General features: G+C 48.2%; 1 protein-coding gene across 6 annotated transcripts; it reads right to left on the reverse strand.

Annotated features, from left to right (window-relative positions):
• Window positions 1-132: 132 nt before the first annotated feature.
• On the reverse strand, window positions 133-23,220 carry NAA60 (N-alpha-acetyltransferase 60, NatF catalytic subunit). 6 transcript variants are annotated; one of them, XM_082313105.1, is made up of 7 exons: window positions 23,174-23,220; window positions 9,280-9,395; window positions 7,626-7,755; window positions 5,703-5,799; window positions 3,194-3,444; window positions 2,177-2,349; window positions 133-1,710 (listed from the first exon to the last, which is right to left on the reverse strand). In XM_082313105.1, exons 2-6 carry the CDS (start codon window positions 9,387-9,389, stop codon window positions 2,206-2,208), a joined length of 732 nt encoding a protein of 243 aa, XP_082169231.1. In that variant the 5' UTR covers window positions 9,390-9,395; window positions 23,174-23,220; the 3' UTR covers window positions 133-1,710; window positions 2,177-2,205. The 6 variants fall into 6 exon arrangements, with proteins under 6 accessions (XP_082169231.1, XP_082169229.1, XP_082169227.1 ...); XM_082313103.1 differs by lacking the exons at window positions 133-1,710; window positions 2,177-2,349; window positions 23,174-23,220 and adding exons at window positions 9,773-9,800; window positions 11,284-11,761 and having other exon boundaries at window positions 2,371-3,444; XM_082313101.1 differs by lacking the exons at window positions 133-1,710; window positions 2,177-2,349; window positions 23,174-23,220 and adding an exon at window positions 22,641-22,726 and having other exon boundaries at window positions 2,371-3,444.
• Between the last annotated feature and the right edge of the window lie 534 nt (window positions 23,221-23,754).

The raw sequence follows: 23,754 nt of genomic DNA on the forward strand, positions 1-23,754 counted from the left end.
AACACGCTGCGTGCTGACCCCGGGGTTGGATCAAGCTGCTTCCTGCAGCACACGGTGGCAGCCGTGGGCAGGGTGGGCAGCTGGTCCCAGCCACCCTTCTCGGGAAGCAGCACGGTACCACGCACAGCAACCTTGCCTCCTGCACCCTTTTATTAATTAACGCCCACCTCTGGGGCTTACAGACAGTGAAATGACTTCGTACGGTCACCCGGGCTGCAAGATCTTAACGTGCTTGCTTTCTCTCCTAAGACAAAGCCTGACCTGTATTGTGTCTCACCCCCACGCCCTGCCCGCAGCCGCTGCCAGAGCTGGCCCTGCCTGCACCTACGGGCGATGCACCAGCTGCAGCTTAGGCCTCCTTTGCTCAAGTCCCAGTTTTGAAATGAGAGGGGAACGAGGAACACAGCGCCGAGCAGGGGAAGAGCCTCGGGCCAGGGAAGGGGGATTCGCAATGGGACCCCGGCAGGGCGCAGGGATTCCCGCACCTCTGACACATGCCCGGGCTGGGTGAGCTGCAGAGACTCCCACCTTAAAAGTGAAACGCTCGCCCAACCTCGCTCCCAGGCGCAGGAAGGGCGCCTGGCCTGGCTGCGCCACACGGGCACGCTGGGGCCTCCACGCAGGCTAGACCTTAACTGCTGGTGAGCTGAGCTGCAGCCACGGGGGTCCTGCAGCCAGGCCAGGAGTCTCCCAGACAGCCGCAGGGAGACCGCCCACCAGCACAGCCCTGTGGTGATGCCAGACTGGGGCCTGAAGCGCATGAGCGAGCAGCTGGGGGAGCCTTTCTTCAGCAAGGAAAAAGCTGTTGTGATCTGTGCACAGAGCTCATCCCTGAAGATCCTGCGAGAGTCCAGCCCTGCTGCCACAGGAGGGTGCATGCAGGGGAGGAGAAGGGCTCCGGACCGGACTCTGCAGGGCTCTGGATGCAGCAGTGGCTCTACACCCCCAGCTCCCCTCCCCTGCTACGTCCCAACTCGGACAAAGGCAGAAAGATCTATACAGTATAATATATATATTTCACTATGAAATAGCAATTTCATTCCCTGCCTTCTACTTGATGCATCTGGAATTAAATGCTTCTTTTTAAGTTACTCCAGAGGGCTGGCGGGGCTGGGTAGTTTCTCAGGCGAGGCAGTTACCCTCCCTGGAAGTTACCCGCAGGAAGCACCAGTGGCAGCAGCTGACTTGGCAGGACCCAGACACGATCCTCGCTCCCCACTTCCCCTCACCCAGCTTCCACCTGCCCCGCCAACGAGGGCACAACCGTATATTCTGCCAGCAGCGGCCTGCCAGGGCGCTTAACGGCTCATTTACATGGTTGATCAGTGCAGATTCATTAACCTCATTCATGCTGCTTTCAGTAGCCACGACGTGGAAGCAGCAACTGAACCCCTCTACATCACGTATAGGAATAGGAGCAAACCAGAGGCAAGGGAAGTGGTGGGGACAGTGCAACATGCACACAGACTGGTGACGTAAAGGGCCCTCAGCTACGGCACAGCCAGATGCCTCGCACGACAGGCAGCGCTTGCAGGCTCCAGGCCGCGGGGGAAAGTCAGGGCTGCAGCCCGTCAAGTGTGAAGTCTGCCAAATCTCAGTCAACCTGTGGAACAAGGAGTCCCGTCCCGGGGCTGGGTCACTGACCAAGAGCAGTCATCGCTGGAATCAGTGCAGAGCCGGACGGTTCAGGAGATGAAAGGAAGAACAATCCTATGGGAAGACAAAGAGGGCAGCTGTCTTAGGGAAATCAGGTGCTCCGGGTCTCTTCCGGCATACTGGGGAGCCACTGTCCTGAGGACCTTGTTGTCAGAGACCTGCAATGCAACTGGCAGCAAATGGGCTGTCAGTTCCGGTGCTGGGACACCGAGCTGGGGAAAGAGCGAGGACTCGGTCACTCTGGGTCTTGCAAGCTGGTCTAACAGAGCTGGGAAAAGGAGAGAGACAGCAGGGACAGGTTCAATCTGCTCTCAGGCTCTGGGCTCAAGTAAACAAGCTCAGAGTTCAAATTCCCTTCAAAGGAAACCAACAGGAGCTTGGCCACCACCAGAGACGGGAGCACAACGATGCCCCAGACACAGGGCAGCGAGCGCGCTCTCAGGAGGCAGCGGCCGTGGGGCATCGCCACTGGGTCGCTGCCGGCCTCGGGCAGAGAGGGGAGCTTTCCCCCGGTACCTACCTTTGCTTTTTGTACATCTTCCGATCCAGTCACATCGTCCGGCTATATTCAATGCCGCTCTTGGCAGAAATGCCAGACCAGGGCAGAAGGCTGCAGAGAAGGCTCTGGGCTTGTCGGTATATCCTCTGGGGAATTGAGCACGGGCTCAGGCTGGCTAGCGTTGATCCAATGTGCTGTAGGTAGTCAGTGGCCATCGGTTAAGGACAGCGACATTTACACTGTAACTTAAGAAATAACTTAAAATACTCTGTGGACTAGCACTCCCTAAAGAGACCCCATGACACAGCAAAAGCTGCTCTGCTCAGTTAGACAGACGGATCTGCTCCTTGTATTCATTGCCTGCTCCTTTCTATCAAAAGCAGGTCTGCTTTGCACCATAAAAGGCAGCAGTTTGGGAACACTGGCTCCAACCTGCGTGGGAAATACCTCCTCTAAGGAGCTGCTAGTTCCCTTTGCACTCCGCAGCAAGTTCCTGTGGGGTCGGGAATCTATCCCCCTGTGTGGAGAGGTCTGGACTGACTAGCTACACCCGGGAATGATCAGGTTTCTTCTCCGTGATCCAACGACCTGAAATAAACTCCCAAAGTCAGTTTGAGAGCAGCCTGCTGAGATCCAGACCAGGGTCACAGGGGACCCCAGGCCACAGGAAACAAGACCAAGGGCTTCTCTGCCATGCTGCTGGACAAGTCCTGCACCACACAAGCCGGAGCATGCCTAGCACTCTGGCTTAACACCAGCATTGGCTATCACTGGCATCAAACTCGCTCCAACTTAGAATTCAACGCACCATCCTACGCTGCCTCCCCGAACTGTTCCCAGAGGAGTCGGGGGAGCTTGGGCACAAGCAGGTCACTGTCAAATCCCTCTAACATCACCTTCCTTCCAGCTTCAGATTTTATCTTGCGTCTGAGTAGGCATCAGTCCCCAGATCTAGTCAGATCACACTTTGCTAGATTGCCATTTTTAACCTAAAACATAGTGTGGTGCCTGCTTAATGCGTTCTGCCGCTCATCAGACTGAAGGTAAAGGATATAAGATTGTCCAGGGTGGGTGTCCGCCATTGATGTACAGGACATAGGTAAAGCCATCTTTGAGGACCCCTCTGATGGAATAATAATAGGGAAGATAGTGGTGCTGTTTAAAGTCTCTGTTTTCATAGAAGTTTATTGCTGTGTTGTTAGTGGTGAGGACGTGCAGGTAGATGGCTTTGCAGTGATCTTGGGCAGTCGTTGATATATGGTCTTTTAAACTTTCAAGCAAGAGCGAACCTGTCGAAGGCAAGAGCAGCAGAATCACACAGTGCAGCTGTCTTCTCAGGGACAGCCAAGGGCTCGTAGGTCCCAGCTGAGATGTCCTGCACCCAGCGCCTAAGCAGCGATTGCTGCACATGCTTGAAGACCCCAGATCCCACCCAGTTCTCACAGACCCTCTTGAATTTAACAGGACCACGCCGCTACATGTTTTTAATATGAATCTCTTCACAGTTATGAGCATGGCTTCACAAAACAGATTTTACAAAGACACAAACTTCTGATTCAATAACCACAAAGATGAGCCAGACATGGGAATCTGCCAGTAATGCCCATCCCCAGCCAAGCAGCACTCAGCTATGGGGAAGGTCAGTGAGTCATTTTTAATGGTATCAGTTCCATCACATTCGTTCATTTTAAAGCCATTTCAAACAGCAGAGAGTCAAAACAAGACTTCACAAGCAGGTTATTGCATCGCATCTGCTGAACTCAAATTAAAATCTAAAAACTGGTAGGATTTTAAGATCCCTTCTTAGGAGGAGAGCCAAGGCATAGTCTCACTCAACCTGGATTTTCCACAACCACTAGTCAGCAGGAGAAACCAGAGAAGGGCACGGAGAATACTCCAGCCCCAAGAGACGAGACCTGGAGGTTCATCCAAACCACCTCAACATGGCATGAAGGACCCAGCAGAACCTGCACGGGAGCTTCTTCCATCAGGTGTGGTAACAACAGGCTAAGGAAAGAGCTTGGCTAATACAAACACACAGATGAGATTTACGCTGCTGTTTCACAATCCCCAGACCACTTCATGGTCACTTGACACTTAGTAGGAATTTATATCAGCCAAACACAAAAACACACTGAGAGACATCAACAGGAGAGCAGTTTAATTTTGTTATGAGTTATTCCATTCTTCTATCTCACAGAAATCCAACTGCCCTCTGGTTTAACAATAGCAGAGAACTGGAAACCAAAGCCTTTTAATGTCTGCCAGAGAAAAATCAGAGCTTTAGTGCTTAAAAGTATGCCTGGGGTGAAAAGCCTCCTGCATGAAAGACTTCAGCTTCAAACACACGTAGAAAAACTCTCAAGAGAAAGGTCTCAGAAAAAGCAGCAGCAGGCAGCAGCTTCTTTAGGTTGTACCTGCTTTAGGAACAAGTCCAAAGGTTTTGAGAGAGCACGGCAACATGCTGTCTAGTTGTGATGGATACAGGAAACACTGATACTGAAAGAAAATTCCAGCAAGATGGAGCTGAAAAAAAATAGGATTTGGAAACTGAAAGGGGACTCAAAACAGCCACAACTTTACAGAACAGAAGACCCCTTTACTACCTTCTCTGAATATTATTCTGTGCAAGGATTTTCTTCTTTGTATAGAAAATTTATCTCCAGTAGCATTTCAATGCAAGTTTCAAATACAGTGTTCCCACGGAGGACTCTACTGGTCATTTCTTTATGTATCCTATCAGTTTGTACCCTTCTAAACATGACTGGGGGAGAAGGGAGGACGCAAGGAAGAGAAGTTACACCTGTATCCACTGAAGAGACTCCAGATGTGCAGCACTGGGTCATGCTGCCAAACCTGGCCTATTTCCTTTTGCAGATCAAAGATATAGATCGTGCTTGAAATTGCACCAGAAGGGCGCTCATTTGATGACAAAACACATCCTGCTCGAAACAGAGATAAGCTCTTCTGACTGCAGGATTTTCAAATGGCTGCAAAAATGCTGCGTGTTGCAGCAGGCATTCAGAGCTGGCTTTTACACTGACAGATTTAATCAGGTCTAAGTTACACTCTTTTTCCAGTTCCCTTCGTCTTTTTCTAAATGTTTGTTCTATCTGTTGAAGTTGAAAGGTTAAAAGCAGCTATATTTTCTGCCTCAGGGACCAGGCTTCTGATACCCATGAAAGAAAATCACTTCAAACCCTGCTCCAGGGTGAAGTCCTAGCACTTCAGTCAGTCTCAACAGCAGGAATGCAAGTTTTCGGTGTGCTCAGCTATCCCCTGGGAACAAGACGGACAAAGCCCCGTGCCCTTTGGAAACATCTGCACATTGTGTTGTGCCCACACCAGTAAAAACATCTCTGTGCACCTGCATTAACACCAAGAAGGGGACGTCACCCTCCCATCACCTTCCCAACTGCTGGTACAAATCACCGACAAGCTTCTTTCAAAAGGATATTGTGGTGAAGTGGTGCAGCTGCTTCAGTCATGCCCACTAGCCACACGTGGCAAACGACAGCAACAGAGTTGTCACTTAGCAGCATCTTACCTATTCCATGTTTTCTGAACTCCTTCACCACTCCAAGACTTAGGATGTAAGCAACTTGAGTGTCCACAGGAAAATTGGAAGCTAGGATGTCTCCATCCTGAGTAGAGATATAACAAGTTATTTAGTAGGAGACCTGGGGAGGCACAGAAGGCAAGAAGCCCGTATGGGAAGGTCTGAAAACAAGGCTATAGCAGGAAACTTCTCTTTGCTGAACAGTCTGAGCTGAAGCTTCTGGAAAGGAGGTGGGGAGTTAAAAAAACCAAGCATGTCCCTTAGGGGTTATTCCTACTTGCATATCGTGTTTCCAGATGCAGAACACAAATCATGATGTCTCCTTACTATATACATTATTTGTGGCCTTAGGGACAGAATGCATTTGCATTTTTTACCAGGAAGGATTCAAAGGGCCAATTCTGGAGTTACACATCAGTGTCTAGGTCAATCCAGCAACAGTCTTTATTGCCTGCATGCTCCGTCTGAGCTTCGTGTCAGCTGGAGATCTCCGTACTGCTGTAGAGGACAAGGAGCATGTTCTACAGGCTCAGTTGCCTGGAGCAGTGTCTGAATAAGCCCCTGGCTTTCAGCTTGGCTGGAACAAGAGCCTTTTGTTAGAGTTGCTGAAGATGCAGTTTCAGACTTCGACTAGCTTTGAGGTGAAGCCAGATAGCTAGAGTGAAGAGACCCGTGCCACTCAATGCTCTCAGTTCCTACGAATGTTAAGATTATTGTTTAATCATAGCACTGATGGCCTTTTAGAAGTTATGCGCTATCTGCATTGCCCCTGCTTTTTGTAACCCACTTGCCTATGCTGTTTTCCCCACACTACCCAGTGGTCTTCTCCCATACTGTCTTCAGTGACCATCAGTGTCTTCACCTCTCTGCTGTACTGCGTTGCCTCTCCTGGCTTCCAAGCTCTGTTATCCCTGAATCGTGGAATGCTTTGGGCTGGCAGGGCCCTTTCCAGGCCATCCAGTCCATCCCCCTGCCATGGGCAGGGACAGCTTCAACCAGATCAGGGTGCTCAGAGCCCCGGCCAGCCTGGCCTTGAAGGTTGCCAGGGATGGGGCATCTCCCACCTCTCTGGGCAACCCCTGCCAGTGTCTCACCACCCTCAGCATAAACAATTCTTCCTTATATCTTGTCTGAATCTCCCCTCTTTTAGTTTCAAACCATCCCCCCTTGTCCTGTCGCAGCAGGCCTTGCTAAACAGACTATCCCCATCTTTCTTGTAGGCCCCCTTTAAGTACTGAAAGGCCGCAATGAGGTCTCCCCGCAGCCTCCTCCTCCCCAGGCTGAACACCCCCAGATCTTTCGGCCTTTCCTCATAGCAGAGGTGTTCCATCCCTCTGATCATTTTTGTGGCCCTAAGCCACAGAAGCCCGAGGATTCTGCAGATCGGTTACCTCTGCTTTGTGTTCGAGACAGTGACCATGTAAATGAAAGAGTTTCTGCAGGAAGCCAGGAGTGACTCACCCAGCACAGCTAAGGAAGTTCAACCCTCATGTAAGAAAGGAAGATGTTTGTTCTCCCACAGCTGTGCTTACCTCAGTCACCAGCGATGACCAGGCACACTGAAAACAGCCAGGCAACAGTTAAATGGCCTGCTACACAGTCACTTTTGGATTACACTTGCATGATCTGATCTCTCCGCACAGCACATCAGGCAGCAAGCTTCCCATCGGGCCACAGCTGCCTAGCCCCAGCGGGAAGAGACTCCGCGGTACCAGGCTGCTCAGCAGCCCCCGTGTTCAGATACATCCCACCACCCATGCTCCATCAGCTGGACGTTTCTTAAATTAACTCAGGATCACTCTTATAAGTGTCTGGATGGAGGGTGGAAAATATACCCCAAACAGGTCCCATCACAGTTAACCACGGCAAGAGGTAGACTATCTCATACTGAAGCATAGTTTAGTAGCATACCTCTTTATGCACCTTTGTTCTGCTCTTGATCTCTGCCACTATCATTCCCACGATGGAGCCTCTGTATGTGGCTGCGAGGGAAAAGAACTTCTTGTTGGAAGTGATATCTCGGTACCATGAGTCAGGGTACCTGGGAAGGAAGAAGAAAAAAAGGAATGTTTGGGGACACAAAGCCCGTGGGAGCAGGCAGCGCCACAGCAAACATTGTGCCAAGATGCTGCTCAACTGGAAATGAGCAGCAACATCTTTAAATGCCAGTCACTGGAACTGCAGGCCAATGTATTTTACACAAAACTGAGGGAGGGAAGCTGTACTACTGAAAGGGCTGTCTTCTGCAAAGACATACAGCCAAGTAGCTCAGCCGTATGTCAATCTAAAGCTCTTACTATGCTACTAATTTCGCTTATTCCATGAAATCTGGGTTGGGAAGTTATCCACCTTTCCTGTCTTAACTGTTGTATGGTACCAATGAACATCAAACAGCTGCTGTACCCCATTTGGTAGCACGGTTTCTTTCGATTGCATCTAAGCAGCAATGCAGGCTGCTCATGTAATGGCCTCCTGCCTTGCTAAGACAACCACATTTTCATTTTACATTCATCGCCCAGAGCTTTCACTTCCATCTTTAGCAAGCTATTACGCAAGATCCATCTGCCCTCATCTAAGAGCGTAAGGATCTCATTAATTTGATACACATGTGAAAAAATACTGCATATTGGTACCAAAAAAATCACATCACCAGCCTCCAGCTCTCCTCCTCCTGCTGCAGCTACTAAAGGGAAACTAGCATACACTACTTTATTTCCAAGTGAGAGTTCAGCATGCCTTGTGTTTAAAAGAAATTTACAAATTCTAAATATTATTAATGCTTTTGCTGGTTTGTTACATTTTATGCAATCTTAATATAATCCGCTAAAATCCTCTATAAACCTTCTCAACAAAGCTAAAGAAAAAAATTCTTGAAGTCGACAGCTGTAGTTTCCCTGGATGCCTTAAGCCAGAAAGCTATCACTGTCTCCCAGAAAAGCTCCTTATTCCCGTGCCTGTGCAGACACAAGCATTTAGCAAACGGGGCCCTGGGGAACTGACCTGGGACAGACTGAGATCAGCTTTAAGCCGATCTTTGCCAGAGCTTCGGGAGCAACAGCGGTCCTGAGTACACACGCAAGTACTGTTCAGTCTCCCCCGGGGACATTCAGAAAGACAGTCCCTTAGGAACAGTTGCTCCATGTTGGTTTGGTTCAGCCCTGAGGGTGCTTTCTCGGCACACGCTCCAGAACACAACTTTCTTTTGCAAGTACAGGGATGCTGTACTTGCTGATCCTTTTTCCTGGAGGTGTGCTCCTTTCCTCGTCTCATACACAGTCTTTCCCAAGAAGCTGATCCACCCCCTCAATTACAAAGCCCATTTTTCCACCAAAGTCTGCATACAGGAATTTTCTGATGACTTTAGGACCCTGTGGGACAGGCGGCAAAGGGCCATTAACAGGAACACCACCACAGTGCATAAAAGATTCAGAACCTGCTGCTGTCCTAGCAACAGCAGTCCAGATGGCCGCAGAGCCTTTGGTTTCAGCTCTGAACTGGACCAGCACAGGTTCACACCATTTATTTCTAGATCCCTGCCATCTCACACCCCAAACCGGTAACGTACTCTATTGGGAACCAGTCGCCACAGAGCTGTTTCACCGTGTCTATGTCATCGTGGCAGAGAAGACGCAGGTTTACGTCCGTAAGTGCAGCCGGGGGCACCTCCTCTGTCATTCACGCCTGCAAGAAAAGAAAGCACGTTAAGAAGGATGAAGCACAGGTTCTGACTCTCAGCTTCAGTCAGGCATCTGCGCAAAGGCAGCAGGAGGTTCTCAGTATCGATAAAGTTGTTTTTCCTAGCGGAATGAGTTTTCAAGAGAGATGAAGCAAAACACGTCAACGTTAACCCAAGAAGCAACTCGAAGCCCCGTTGCCCGCAGGATAAGCACAGCTCGCTTCTCAGCCTGACCCCCCCCGCCGGCCCTGCCCCTGTACAGACCCCGCTCCCCGCGAGCACGGCCCAGCCACGCTGCGCGTGAAGGAGCACGTGGCACCAGCCACTTCCAAAAAGAGCTCAAGATGCTGCGTTAAATAAGCCAACATTGTGCCAACTGTACCTTATGGTGCATGGAGCTCTTCAAATGTCTATGCAGGACCAACATTTTGTTAAAACAAAACTGAACAAACAGCTTAAAAAGGAAGCACTGCTAGAAGAACATTTATCAAGTCCTCTTACACAATCCCGTCATCTCCAGTTAGTACGTATGCAGAGGATTCAAATTCTATAAAATGTTAATTTTGTTTAACTTATGCTAGTGAAATGAGATCTAGTTTCATTTCCCATCATTCCTACGTGCTACAACTCCACGAGGGCTGGCTTTCCAGCCCAGCAGAGAGCATTCAAATACAGAAATCCCGAAATACCCTTTTCATTCACCATAGCACTACCACAGGACGCTTACTCCAATGTTTTCAGCCTTTTTTAACAAGGTACCAGAGAGAAAGAAGCAAGCAATAACTAAAGTGGTTGTACAAGCATTTGTAGCGCAGACGTGCGAATGAAGAACAGATCTCGAGAGGAGGCTTTAGGCAGGACAAAGCCCGACGCGAGACACTGCGCACACAGAGCAAACGAGGCAGGCAGAGCCAGGGCAGCTGCAGGAGTCCGTTGCGGTTCTCCATCCGCAGCTTTGTCTCTCTCACTCCAGCCTTCCTAGTCCCAGGTCAAAGAACCAGACCAGGATGCAAAAAAAACCCCAAAAACAAACACCACCCTTAATTTAAAAAGTCGTGGTTTCATTTTTACTTTCTTTTCCCCATTTTAAGAGTCTCAAATCTTGGTTTTAATTGCCAAGTTACAAGGAAAAAGCTGCACACAGCAGCACTTGCGTATGCCCTCCTGTTGAAAGGGATGCGCAGCTCTCCACTGCTCTCGCTTTGAAGCTCAGAGGCTCGAGAAGGAAAGGATTTAAACACACTCCCCACTGACCTAGATATGCCATTCGAGCAGTTTCAATGCAAAAATCGCATCACCTCCGTAATACACTCTGTAACTGGCAAAGACGCACAAAAGGAGTAGGCACAGCAACGATCCCAGTTTGATGTGTTTGACAGCACACAACTGTGTGCCGATTGCTCTCCTAAGAATTTGGAAACACCTCCTTCTACTGTACCCCTAAGGAAAAAATCAGGCTAAGCCATAAAATCCACATTCCACCCTCAAATTTCTCTATTAAGGTATATAAGCTAGCTTTCTTCTGCAGTTGCCCAGGATGAACTGGTAGAGAGCAACTCCCAGTTAGCACAACATGATGATAGAGAGCAGAGTCCCCAGGTGCTGGGGTCCTTGAACTCAACATCAGTGCTGAAAGAGAGGTAATTAGCACTGCTAATGAGAACGATGTTCACCCTTGACTTTGGCACTCTCCCTGCAAAACACGTTGCATGACTCCTTTGCACCGGCTAGAGCAGCGTGAGCTCCCACCCCTCCGTCCTCCCGGACAGCAGCATAAAACCCCTATGCTGCATCAGCCCGGACCTCCTAGGGGGGAAGGAGGAACTCTACCACTGGTTTGTGTGCAACCTGGAACACGTCAAACAGCCAATATATCAACAGGAGAAAGGATACAATTAAGGTCCACTATTATCCAGAGAAATCTCTGCTAGCCCTTCTCCGATACAGGCAGAAAGAATGGCAAAATGCTTTAATAGAGCCGAGGTCCAAGGAAGTTCTCCTACAGCTCTTGAGACAGATGAAATGGGGTGGGTTTCTTCAAGCAAAGGATCATTCCCAGGCACAGCTTTCCTCCCAGTGACTGGTTCTACATATTTCCCTGAGAAGGGCATCCGGGGATCGGTATATTTATATGGATCGCTTGTTCTTCTCCAAAGAAGTCCTTAAAAAGAATCACAGCAATTTCACAGCCTGTACTAGGACTGTGGCTGCCTGTTTACCAAGCAGCCTACAGCTTTCACAATCAGCCCAGATGCTAGTTTCAAAACAACTTAAGCACCTAGAATACCCACAAACCCAGTACTCCTTTCTGCTTTTAAAACTAATTTTACACTCCTAGAATTGGCTCAAGCCCTCTGAGGCTAGACTTTGAATCTGCACCCTGTCGCGGCAGCAAGCACGCTCTCCGCCACCAGCCCCTGGTGACCTTTTAAGGTGCCTCAGCTTTACCCCGCAGGGCCCTGAAGGAAGGGCACGTTCGCTTGCTGCGGCTGATCTGATCCACACCGCTGCTGGTTGAGGTAGTTGATGCACAGCGGTGGGTCCCATCCTCCCACCCATGCACTCCTCCCACCCTTGCCGGACCCTTTGCTGAGCCATTTCAGACCGGTGACCCACCACAAGATCATGAAGAGAGGACAAAACAATTTTTTGTAGGCCAGAACTGCTTGGCAAAAGCTCAGGTAGAATAAGATAGGCTTCAGGGGGAAAAAGAGAGGAGAGAGGAGCGAGCAGGCACATACAGCCAGAGCTGCTTTGGCCATGGCAAAGCTCCAAGCCCCAATACATTGCTTCGTTAGTGGGCATTACAGGGCACTCAGGTTTGCAACAGCAGTGCTCTTTCTCATACATTTTATTTTTCTTGAGAAGCTTTGATGCTCCTGTAAGGCAACACCTCTTCTCAGTCAATGCTCTCAGCATTAATAAATCAGAGATAAATGAAACAACCACTATAGAGCCATATTTTTGCTAATGAGTAGAAAAGGCAGGGGCCTAGGAGCAGACTTAGCCAGCAGCTGCTGCAGGAGAGGCAGAGCCAGCACAGGACGCATTCTTGCGAGGATTAGTTCATGTTTATTTAACACTATATTCTCAAAGAGCTAGGCAAGCACTATGCATTGTCCTGCAGCTGAAGCCAGCCTTAAAAAAAGTAATCCACGACTGTTTTGTTGAACAGGGTAATTCCCCTCCCCTCAAATTCAGGCAGCCGCTTCCCAGCACCAGTTGTGTTTGCCGGGACTCTCTCCATCCGCTTTGCATTATGAGACCCAATCTGATGCTCTTGCACATTTAAAGGGAATTTAGGAAACCTGCCTGGCACTGCGTCCTGCCACAAGGTTTTAGGAGAGTAGACCTGTGCACCTTCCTCCCTGTCCAGGTGTTGCTGCTGCCGGAGGAGCTGTGGTCAGTGGCTGCAATGACCAAGAGAGAAGAAATCCCAGGCAAGTCAATTCTCTTCATACCCAGGTGACAGCCTCTGGCTCTTCACAGATATCTGGGCGAACACCCAAGACCCGGGTCCCGGCCCTCTGCACAGCCTCCGGCATGCTGCAATCAGCAGAGCCCGAGTCCTAAACAAAAGCCTCAGCTAGCACAGCGACAAGGGTATCGCTTTTAGAGTCCACTTGGTTTTAGAGGACAAAAGACATGTTTGGAAGCATAAAGAAATAAAAAACCCCAGCGTCAGTGTTAAATACGACCCTAGGACTCAAAGGAAGCGAAAAGGGCTTTTAGGGGTTTAGAGGTAGCATAGCTCCACTCACCGCTGCCACACTGACAACACCAACGTCTGACCTTTGAGACCAAGTGGCGGTTGCTGTGAAGAAAAACGTAGGCTCCAGCCACGTGCAGTTAACTGAAGGGGGCCCAAGGCATTTTTGAAAACCCAAAGTGAAGTTACCTTACTTAATATCTTTTTCTCAGGAGCCAGTCTTTGTTCGTGTGATGGCCGCGGTCTGGGAAGTGGCATGGTTAACACCATCCACTGCCCCTCCACCCAGCGGGGCACAGCGACCTCACCCTTTTGTCAAAATGGGAAACACTCGCTTACGATGATTATAAAATGAGCCAACATTTAATGCTTATGAAGGGATCGTGCAGTTAAACATTTGAAAAAGCTCTGAGGACACCCCTTTCCAAAATACCAAAGTTAGCAGCGAGTAGAACTAGAAACTGAGCATTTAATTCCCTTTCCTACCTAAGAACTGCAGATATTAACACACAACAAATTAATTTCAAAAAAACTACAGGAAAGTATACAGGTTTTGAGCATTTCTACTTGTCTTCTGCCTTCCTCTATCAAAACAAATCTAGCAAAATGTTTTGGCCTTATGTGTATTGGGTAGCTGCAGAGGAACCTGTCAAATACTCATTACAAATATTTAGCAGTAACGGAAGTTGGATGAAAAGAAATACTAAGTACATTACTAAATAAGCCAACTTAACATATAATTTTAAATTTAAGCACATTGTAAGGCTTTAACCTACTATTTAAAAATAAAGTCATAAATCTTTGGCATCAATAAGGTCTAGCTTTAATGAGCTAAAGAACAGTGTTTCACAATTCTGTCTAAAAAGGCAGAGGAGCCTTTAGCTTCCAGCATCAGCCCAAGCAATGGTTGGGACTCCGTGAATTATCAGCGTTCACCCCGCACAATGAGCCGAATACGGGTACTAACATATTTCTACCACCAGTACTTCCAGGTCCTACCGTGCAAGAGTAGGTCCTGTTTTGATTTTAGGTTAGCTACCAGGTGCAGGGAGAGTTTCTTCACTTGAACTAGACGCTTCACAGCTAAGAAGCCTCAACTTAGGCTTTTCTCAAGAGCGGGAAATTTTCTTTCCCTCTTAGAGCTCTTGTATTTAAGACAAAAAACCCCCAAACCTACATAATACCATATTTCTAGAGAAACTGAGGTAGCCACACAGGATCAGCACTGTTAATCCAACAGGGTGTTCACATGCAAGATAAAGCCTGATGCCTACTAGAATTTGGCAGGAAAATGCTTAAATGTGTTTGAAAATCCCTTGAGCGCTTCCATACCTAGAAAAGCCTGGCTAAGTGATTGAACAAGTTAAGTTTTCCCATGTTTAGCACTATTAGACATGTTTTAACAATGTTTCTGCCTCGTGCATCCTGTGAAAAGGAGCTGGATTTAAGCAGTGAACAATCATAAGATGCCATTTTTATGAATTTTTATTTGGACTTCAACTTCTATCCAGAGAGGTTCATGAAAATCCCAAATAAAAATTTTATCATCTAGCAACAAATATCACCAAATTTCCTGGCAGAATAAAAGCAAGGTAATCTTAAGACTAAAGCTAAATGAATACTAACTAGAATCATATATAACTTCCAATAAGGGGTGTATTGGCCTCAAATTTAGTGTTCACACAAAAACCAACGTGAAGGAATCTTCTTCATGTGCAGAAACAAAGCTAGACTGAAGTCCATCAAAATCTTTTACTTTTCAATTGAAATGCTAATTGAAATCAATTCATCCTGAACAGAAAGAAGCAAACCTGCAGGAAAGAATAAAGAAAAAACAAGGACTGGCAGGCCAGTGAATTTTTATAAAGCAATCTTACGATTCAGGAAGTACCGTCACGAAAGACACATGGCCAAGACCCCGGTATCGCAGGCACCTCCGCCATTAAACGGTGCTGACCCTTATTTACTTGGGCTGAAGATTTTCACCTTCTGGAATTCAAAGCACTTTCTTCAAGCACACTCCTGCTAGATTATTAAGAAGGATTATCTGCTGTCGTTCCACAGGAGGAAAAGATTAAGTTCCTCCCGAAACTACCAAGTACATACCAAGCAGGGGCCAGGGCTGAGGAGCTGCAGCGATGCTAAACAAGTCCGCTCTGCAAAAGCAGCATGCGAGCTGGCCCTTCCTCTGGTTGTCAGGTCACGTCCCTCTGCCTACGGCTGCATGTTTCAGCAATGGACATATGCACAGTAGCTGTATTTTACCTTCCATGAGCAGACCATCTGCTCGGCATAAACACAGACGAGCAGATACTCCCTGGAAGATCTGCACGCATGCTCAGCAGGCCAGAGTTGGATTTCCTTACGCCTGGTACCCTCGTTAGAGGTGCTGCGCCAGTGTCGCCACCAAATCCTTGTTTGCGACTTCTGTGTGGACAGTCCTCAAATCCCAGCAAGACAAGATTTCCAGGAAAAAAGTTTTTTATAATGACACCTGGCATCTTCTCTCACTTGTAAAGAAATGGGATCAAACAAAGCCTAGACAGAATTTTAAGAGCTACTCAAAATGCAAGACAGGGGCACGTTAGCTGTGACTGAGCAGCACGGTACTCAAAACAGACACGAACTCTGCTATTGTCTGGGGAGCATCACTTCAAGAGCACCAGCGGGAGTTTTCACAGCTCTAAGTCTCTCTACCTTGCGCCATCTGGCACCGGGGATTTGATTTACATTAAACCATTCAATCTGAACCAGCCAAAGGTCTAATTCCAACAAAGCAGTAAAGATTTCCCTTCTGCATTTCATTTTAAGCTTACTGCGTTTTTAGGTTACTGGTCTCGAAGGGAATGTTCCACACAGACACCCCTCTTACCAAGCTCCTTTTATTTAATACAATAAAATTGCGACTGGATTTGAAAACATCATGAATTCATTACTAACAATCTCAGAGAGGTGCTTCTAGGACTTAGGGCAACATTATCAAAGCAATAGGAGCCACCTTTTTAAAGATATTTAAATAGTTGGCTTCATACCACCTAGGTACTACTTCAAGTCTGGTCATAAAATAGAAAAAAGTAGGTTGGAAGGACCCTTCGGAGGTCATCTGATTTAACCCAACTTAGATCAGCTTGCTCAGCCCCACAGTCCCACATAACATCAGTGAGGAGCAAATCTCTTCATCCTGCCTGGGCTCAGACTAGTTCCTCTGCACCCAGAGGAGCAACTGGAAAGCTGGGGTGTTAAATGTGCTGCCTACACCAGTACAACCACCTCTGCTACGCGTGTAATACAAGCATCCCTCTATATGCTACTTGTTACACTCTATTAATTCCATTTAATGCTCCTGCTCCTTCTAGGAATCCCACGTAGCTTCATTTAGGACGAGCAATAAATAAACCCCAGAAGATGTGGTTCTCCTCTTTTCTGATATGTTATGCAAACCGATGGAGCTTGGAGTTCACAGTCACGAGCAGAACGGTGATCGTTTCGCCCCCGTTCCTGTATCATTCATCACATCCCATAGGAGTGCTGCCCAAAACTGCCATCACTTAATTCCCTGCATTAGCAGAAGCAGGTGTTTGGAGCGAGCGAGACACTTAATAGGAAATCTAGGACAAAATGACTGATTTTGTGCCTTGGTCTGAAAATAATGTAATGCTATGGCTGGAAACAGGCTCTGACACTAGATTACATCATTTCACGATAGTCCATAATGCCTTTTGATCCAGGTGTTACGTTTTTCTGTAATTTCTACCAGAACCACAAGCACTGAGCCTAGGAGCCCCTCGTGGACCCCTGGTCACTCAGGGACATGCACAAGCTCAAGACTTTGACCTCCTCGTTATTTAAACTCCTTCAGTAGCAGCTTCCTTCTGTGCACAAAACTGCCCTCCTCAACCAGCTCCCCCTGCACAATCTCCGAGGCTGCTGCATCTCGAAGATACGCCGTGAGTCCAGCCCTGCTACGAGGATCCCGTTTGCCTCCAAAGCACACCCCGAGCACTAACGAGCTTCTCTCAGGGACATCACTCTGGAGAAAGGAGTTTGTCAGTGCCCGGACTTTCTTCTCCCGTAAATCCGTCCAGGGCAGTGTACCCGACCAGCACACCCCCGCAGCGGAGGAGGGCAAAAAACGGTGAGCTTGGGGAAGAATGTATTGTAAAGAAAGCTGAATTTATCTCAACACCAGGGAGACTGGAGGGTAACCTTGGGTTCAGATAAGACAGCTGCACCAGTGAATCGTCAGGTGCCCTGAAACAACTAGCAAAGAACAACATCTTCCTGAGCTAGCCAGACCAGCATGGGGGGAGCAAATACATGGCTGAGCCCAAAGTATAAAAACTGGACAATTCATAAAGTAAACTTTGAAGAAAGCAAAAGGCCTGAGCTGGCTTCAATCTGCATATCCCATCCTGGTGCCGAGCACTGCGATGGTTAAGCATATAGAGACCAGTAACAGGCACCACGTTTGTATTTGGATTCAGCTGTACGCTGCCATTGCTGTATTATGCTTGTGCTGCGATTTCAGCATGGTGCTGTATCACCCTGCTAAATCAAAATCCCATGTAACACCAAATATACCAAACAAGTAGATTTGATATTAAACCCTCCCCGTGCGGAATATCGACAAGAGCCTGGCCAGAGCACATGGGACTCGGACAGGCAGGAAGGCAGCACTGTCGCACACAACCTGGGAAAACCCATCCTGGCATTTAGCCCTCCTCCCAAAGGCTCGTCCCACACTGCTCAGCCAATTTTTCCTCAGCTCTGAAATTCTGGAAACCATCATTCTAAGAAATGCACTCGCACCTTGTCCCCAGCTCTGCACTTCATTTTCCGTTACGCCTAGATTGAGGTGTGCACACCACAGGACTAAAAGCCTGAAAGCCGAAAACACAGAATCACAGTAACTAGCAATTTGGCCTCCTGCCATGAAGGATCGGGATTTGAAACAGACCCCAAAAGCATATTAAGAAATGAGAGGGCAAAATGTAGTTCTACCTGCGCAGCAAGCAGCAGTTATTTATTTGAAATGAAAACACTTACTGTTAGTGAAATCCTTTTATACTTGTGTCCCTGATCCTCGGCACACTTCAAGTTTGACTTGTCAGTCTTCCAGCAGCAGAAATGTTAGCGTTTTGCAAGCGAGTCGCTTTCTGGGCTGTTCTTTTACCCTACAGCTCCAGATACATTACCGAAGCCGTAGATTTTTACAGGAGCTGGTACCTGAATAAAGTGTCTCTAACGCATACTGCAAAAGGCACGGCTTCCTGCTGCCCCAGATACAGCAATTCCTCCAGGGAATGGCGAACAAGAATCTCTAAGAGGGTTTTGCTGCTAAATCTTTTCTTGTTAAGAGGCGGAAGAGAAAATCTGCTTTGTGACAGTAGCACTGCGGGGAGTTAAAACCAAAGGGTCACAATAGAGGCACATTTACAAGAAGCTCGCTAGATCTAATACCTTGCAAATGCCGAACGCGGCAAGTTTCCAATAGGCAGCTGTTCCTCCAGAAACAAAAAAGGCCCTAAACAACTCATCATACATGCAGGCCCGCTGCCATTTCCGAATTAGAATAAACAGCTACACAGAAAACGTATGTAGTCACTAAAAGAAAAAAAAAAAACAAAAACAAAAACAAACCCCGAACCAGAAATTCAGCCTAGCGTAGTACGAACACTGGGAGAGGGGAATTCGAGCCTGCCTCCATTTCCTAGGCACTGTCCTCATTACTGAGCAGCAACACACGGCTGTCGATAAAACCCAGTCCCTCCGCCTACGTCATTAAAGGAAGATGCTAACAAGTAACTTTTTAGAGGCTATTGCAAATAAGGTGCTTTAAAAAAAAAAAAAAAAAAAAAAAAAAAAGCAGCTTCAAAAGAACACTCCATAGCTGGCAGACAAGCGCTCCAAACTCACTTCCCTCCACAATCCCGAATTTAAGATTTGAGCCAACATGGCTCCTTTTCTTTCTCAGTGGTGTTTTCCAGCATGAGACACCCAGGTTCGACTCAAAAAAACCCACGGTGACTGCTTCAATCTAGTAACATTTAAAATGGGTTCTGGCACAGATGTCTGCTCTTATATCCACAGTAATAACTTGAAAAGGAGAAATTAAAAAATAATGTTGGAAAACTGAGCAGCTCCCGTTCCTACCTTTGTGTGAGGAGGAAAGTGTGGGTGGGGGGACGTAGCATGAGACATGAAGCTCTGTCTTTTTGCAACACCCTGCACTGAAGCCATCAGACACGCTGTGACTGGTTAAAAAAAACAGGAAGACAGGAGTGATACCACTCTAATAACGATTTTAGATAGCGTTTAACTTTCAAGTTTGTAGAAGAGGTGCTCAGCGAAGACAGAACTTTGCTGCTACACTGAAAGGCTTAGCCCAATTGTTTCTTTAAAAGCGTCTTAACATCAGGGGAACAAAGCACTAACAGCAGCCGCTGGCACCAAGTCACTGAAGGGCAGGGAAATCCTGTCGGTTACCAAAGGCTGCCTCCAGCCCAGCAGCCTGTGATGAGCAGGAAGGCAGAGCCATGAGGACTTCTGAATCAGCTCTGCAAGCCACTCACGGGGAAGTCCCCAAGTTGGTAGCTGTAATTCCTCAGGCATTTACAACAGCGCTGTCATCAAGAGTCAGCCTTTGCAACCACAGTTTCACCTGCTCCTGCTCACTCCATAAATTACGCAGGGAGTGGCTGGGGTGGGGGGACAGAGAGGTGGAAAATAGCCAGGAAGAGAGATGGCTTCTTGGTGGCAGGAGCAGTTCACATCAGATGATGGGCTAAGAAACCAGCACCGACTCACTGACCGGCTTATCAGACTGTACTGGCCCAACACCTATATTCATAACACCTCCCCAAAAAAAACCACCCCCACATGCAAACAAAGATCATCCTTACTGGGAAAGAAAGAACAACAGACATGAAAGAAGTACCAGACTTCATTAACAAAAATAAATACACATACTACGTCAAAGGCTCTTTGAGCTCCCAGCTACAAAAGACCATTTTTCTGGATTCCATGGGCGGTTCCCACAATGTTTCATGACATCTGAGGCCAGCCCAGATACCAAAAGACACGATGATACCACTCTGGTTTAGGAAAAGGAACAAAAATTAAGAATGCCACGGGTTTTAAGAGGGCATTCACAGGATGGCCTCTTACCAATTACTCAGACATGTTAAGTCAACTTGCTTTAAATACATCAAGCAACCAGCTGAGAGAAACAACAGCAGCAGCTACTTCGAAAACAATGTATTAGAACAACGCTTACACACTACTGTATGTTCATTTATTTGCTACCAGCCATATAAAGACTAATCAAAGCACCAGTTTACAAGACACAACAGAACTACTTTTTTAACCTGCAAGATTAAAACCATCTACCTTGAAAGGCTGGTACCAGGCAGTACCCAGTATCACTGCTTCTGACGGGGGCGAGGCTGCTCCAACGTCATCTTGTAAATGAAGAGTTCACACTTTAATTATAACATGCTGGGAGACAGATACCAACATCTTTTAAAAGAACCTCACTTCTGAAAAATCTGCTGGAGTTTATTCATACAGTCAATAGATTTATTTAAAAAAAAAATACCATGCACTAGCACTCCCCAAAAGCTACTAGAAGCGTCCCTCGTAAAGGCTTTTGAGGAAATGAAGCTGGACTAAGGAGAGTCTATGGCAGATTAAAAGAAAGGAAGCAAATCTAGGATGAATCCACAATGAAAAGAGATTCCAGCTACAATCCGTTCAGCAGATTCATAAAAACTAGATGGGAGAAGAGATGAATAGATATGCAACAAAAACCGATGACCCTTTGGGATAGAGCACAGATTTCCAGGACAGTAAAATCTAAAGCTGTTCACAGGTGTAGAAAGCTCTCATGATGACAAAAGACTAATAAAATGGCAGATAAAGTCTGTTTGGTAGATAAAAGTTGCTAGATAAAAAAGGAACGCAGGTTGGAGAAAGGCAAATATTTCCAATTTGTGTTAACCACTGTAAGGGGGGGGGGGGGGGGGGGGGGAAGCATGCTCCCACAGTGAGTTCCCTGAGAACATCAGCTTGCTGCTCAGCAGCAGTCAAAACAGGACACTGGGAATTATCAGAACAAACAGACAGGGAAAAACACACATCTAGAAAGCCTTTGGTCTGAGCAAACGTGCTCCTCCTTATGTTAGAGATATTTAATGCCTCTATATATCTGTCAATAAAGGGTCAGACGCTCAGCCACGTTCACGCGGTTCTCAAGAGCGGAGAGAATCACTGCAACGAACGGCCAAGGCGCCAAGGAGCTCACCAGGGTCACCCAGCAGGGGCTTGCCGACAGCGGGAGGTGCTGTAGCGTAACAAAGACAGGATAAACTACAACAGATACAGAGCAGGCTAACAAAGTTCAAACTCAACAGAGTAAACATAATTAAACATTTGAATAGTTTCCTACAGGAGATTTGATGCCTATGATCAAGAGGAAACGTCTAAGATACATGATTTAGTCCATGGCTGGACACAGCAATCCCAGCGGCGAGGACACCAGCCCTGGTCGCTCTAACAGGACACAGAAAGCAGCAGGACTTTCAGCACGCAGCTTTGGCAGTCTCCAAAAGGGAGACGCTATTTTCACCATATAGATAGCGTAGGTATAATCCATCTCCCGAGGAACTGGGCACGGCAGCTGGAACACTAATGGCAAAGGCGACTGCCACCGCACCTGGCAGGAAGCGCTGTGCTGTGAAGTCATTTAAAGCTCAGTTTAATCAGCTGCAATAAAAAAACCTCAAGATACGCCCTGCAAAAACATTCAGCTGTTGTCCGGCTTAGATATGAAGTCGAGCAATTGCTTTCTCTCCTCTAAAGCTCTGCAGGCTGGTTCAGACACAACACTTCTGTAGGGCAAAGCACAGAAAAGCTAAGCTGCCACGGCATGTGTGAGGTTTGAGCCAGCCAGGGCGGTTTGTGAGCCGTGAACGAGGCTGACAGGAGACACAGAGCAGCCGGGAGAGCTCCTGTGCAAGGAAAAAAGCTGGATTTAGCGACGCATGACATATTCCCGGCCCTCCCAAGGGAAATTTTGCTATAGAGAAAGAGGAAATGGAGACGCAGTAGTTAACGCTGGCTGAGCCCCTGAGCACAAGTCAGAACAAGAGAAGGAATAGCTGTAAGCGTAGCTGCCGCGTCTCTACCGAACCAAGTGTCCTCCGTTGGCACCACCACGGTACCCAAGCACAGGGCGGTGCCAAACTCCAGCCGGAGTTGGGATTATTTTTGTAGTAACCCAAAATGACACGGCTTCCCCAACGTAATCGCGTCGTTTCAGAGCGTAAATGAGCACGGTTGCCCCACAAAACCCAGTCAGATGCTCACGGATCGGGACGGGCACCGGCGCGGCCTAGGAGCGGGGCGGCGGGGGGACCCGGGGTCGCCAAGGCAACCCCCGTCCCGCCGTGCTCCGCGGCGGCGGCCCCCACCGCGCTTCCCCGCTCACCTCGGAGGGGCGGCGGGCGCGCCGCGGGGCGGGCGGGGGCAACTCAGCGCATACCGAGCAGCGGAGGCGGGCGAGGAACCGGCGGCCGCGGACGGCTACCGGCGGCCACTTCCTTTCTCCGGGCACCTCGCAGCAAGGCGCCTCCCTATAGGCTGCCTTCCCGTCACGTGATCTGCGGAGGCCGCGCAGGCGCAGAGGGGAAGCCCCGCTCCCTACGGCCACGTGGGAGCGCGGCGCGAAATCAAAGCCGCTAATTAAAGGGGAAATTTAAAATTAACGAGGCATCCTGGAGCACAGACGCTCGGGAAACAGGACGCGGGTTGGTCACACGCCTCTCCCGCAGTTTCCCCCCGGTTCTACGCTGCAAGGGGCGCCGGGGCATCCCCTCGCGGGGCTTGATGCCAACAACGACTCGAATCCTGAAATTAGAATTTTTAAAGTTGGTTTTTTTTTCTTAAGGTTGAAGGTCTACAAAGTGAGACGAGATGGGATAGGATATTTCAGTTGGAAGGGACCTACAACAATCATCTAGGCCAACTGCGTCACCAAAAGTTAAGGCATACTATTATAATATTAATATTATTTACCTTCCCTTTCCAGAGAAGGGCAAACACGGTTTCCTTCTCAGCCGTCTCATTCAAATCAGATTTTCACAGCTTCCATCTAATCTGTCCCATTTTTGCAGCCAGCGTGCAACCAGGTAACCACAGCCACCACATCTCCTCCGACGAGGTCTTTGTAACAAAGCCCCCAACGTACAGAAAGGACCCCTCTTTCTTGTTTTTTCCCTCGGCAGAGGGGGCTCAGAGCATCACGGCACGACGACAAAGCTCGACTAAAGGGGCTCGACGGTGTTTTTAGCTGTAGCGCTAACAGCAGCAAGTTCTGTCGCCCTTCCTGGGATGCTTCCGCACCCACCCGCGCCTCGCTCGGAGCCGGCCTGCACGCCGCAGCCAGCCTCTGGCCAGTTTTCCAGCTGGCGTTAATTAAACACAGCAGATCTCACCCCAAAGTTTCACGAATCCCTGATTGAGGCGTGTAAAACAGGGCATTTCCCAAGCCTGGAGGAGGATGGGTCCCTGCGGCCACGAAGGGGTTTCATTCCCTCCCTAACAGAGGCCTAACGAGTTGGACCTTCTAATCGCTGTTTGAAAGAAAGCGGCAGAAC

Source organism: Platalea leucorodia, assembly GCF_965183815.1.
Source record: "Platalea leucorodia genome assembly, chromosome: 5".
Taxonomy (NCBI): domain Eukaryota; kingdom Metazoa; phylum Chordata; class Aves; order Pelecaniformes; family Threskiornithidae; genus Platalea; species Platalea leucorodia.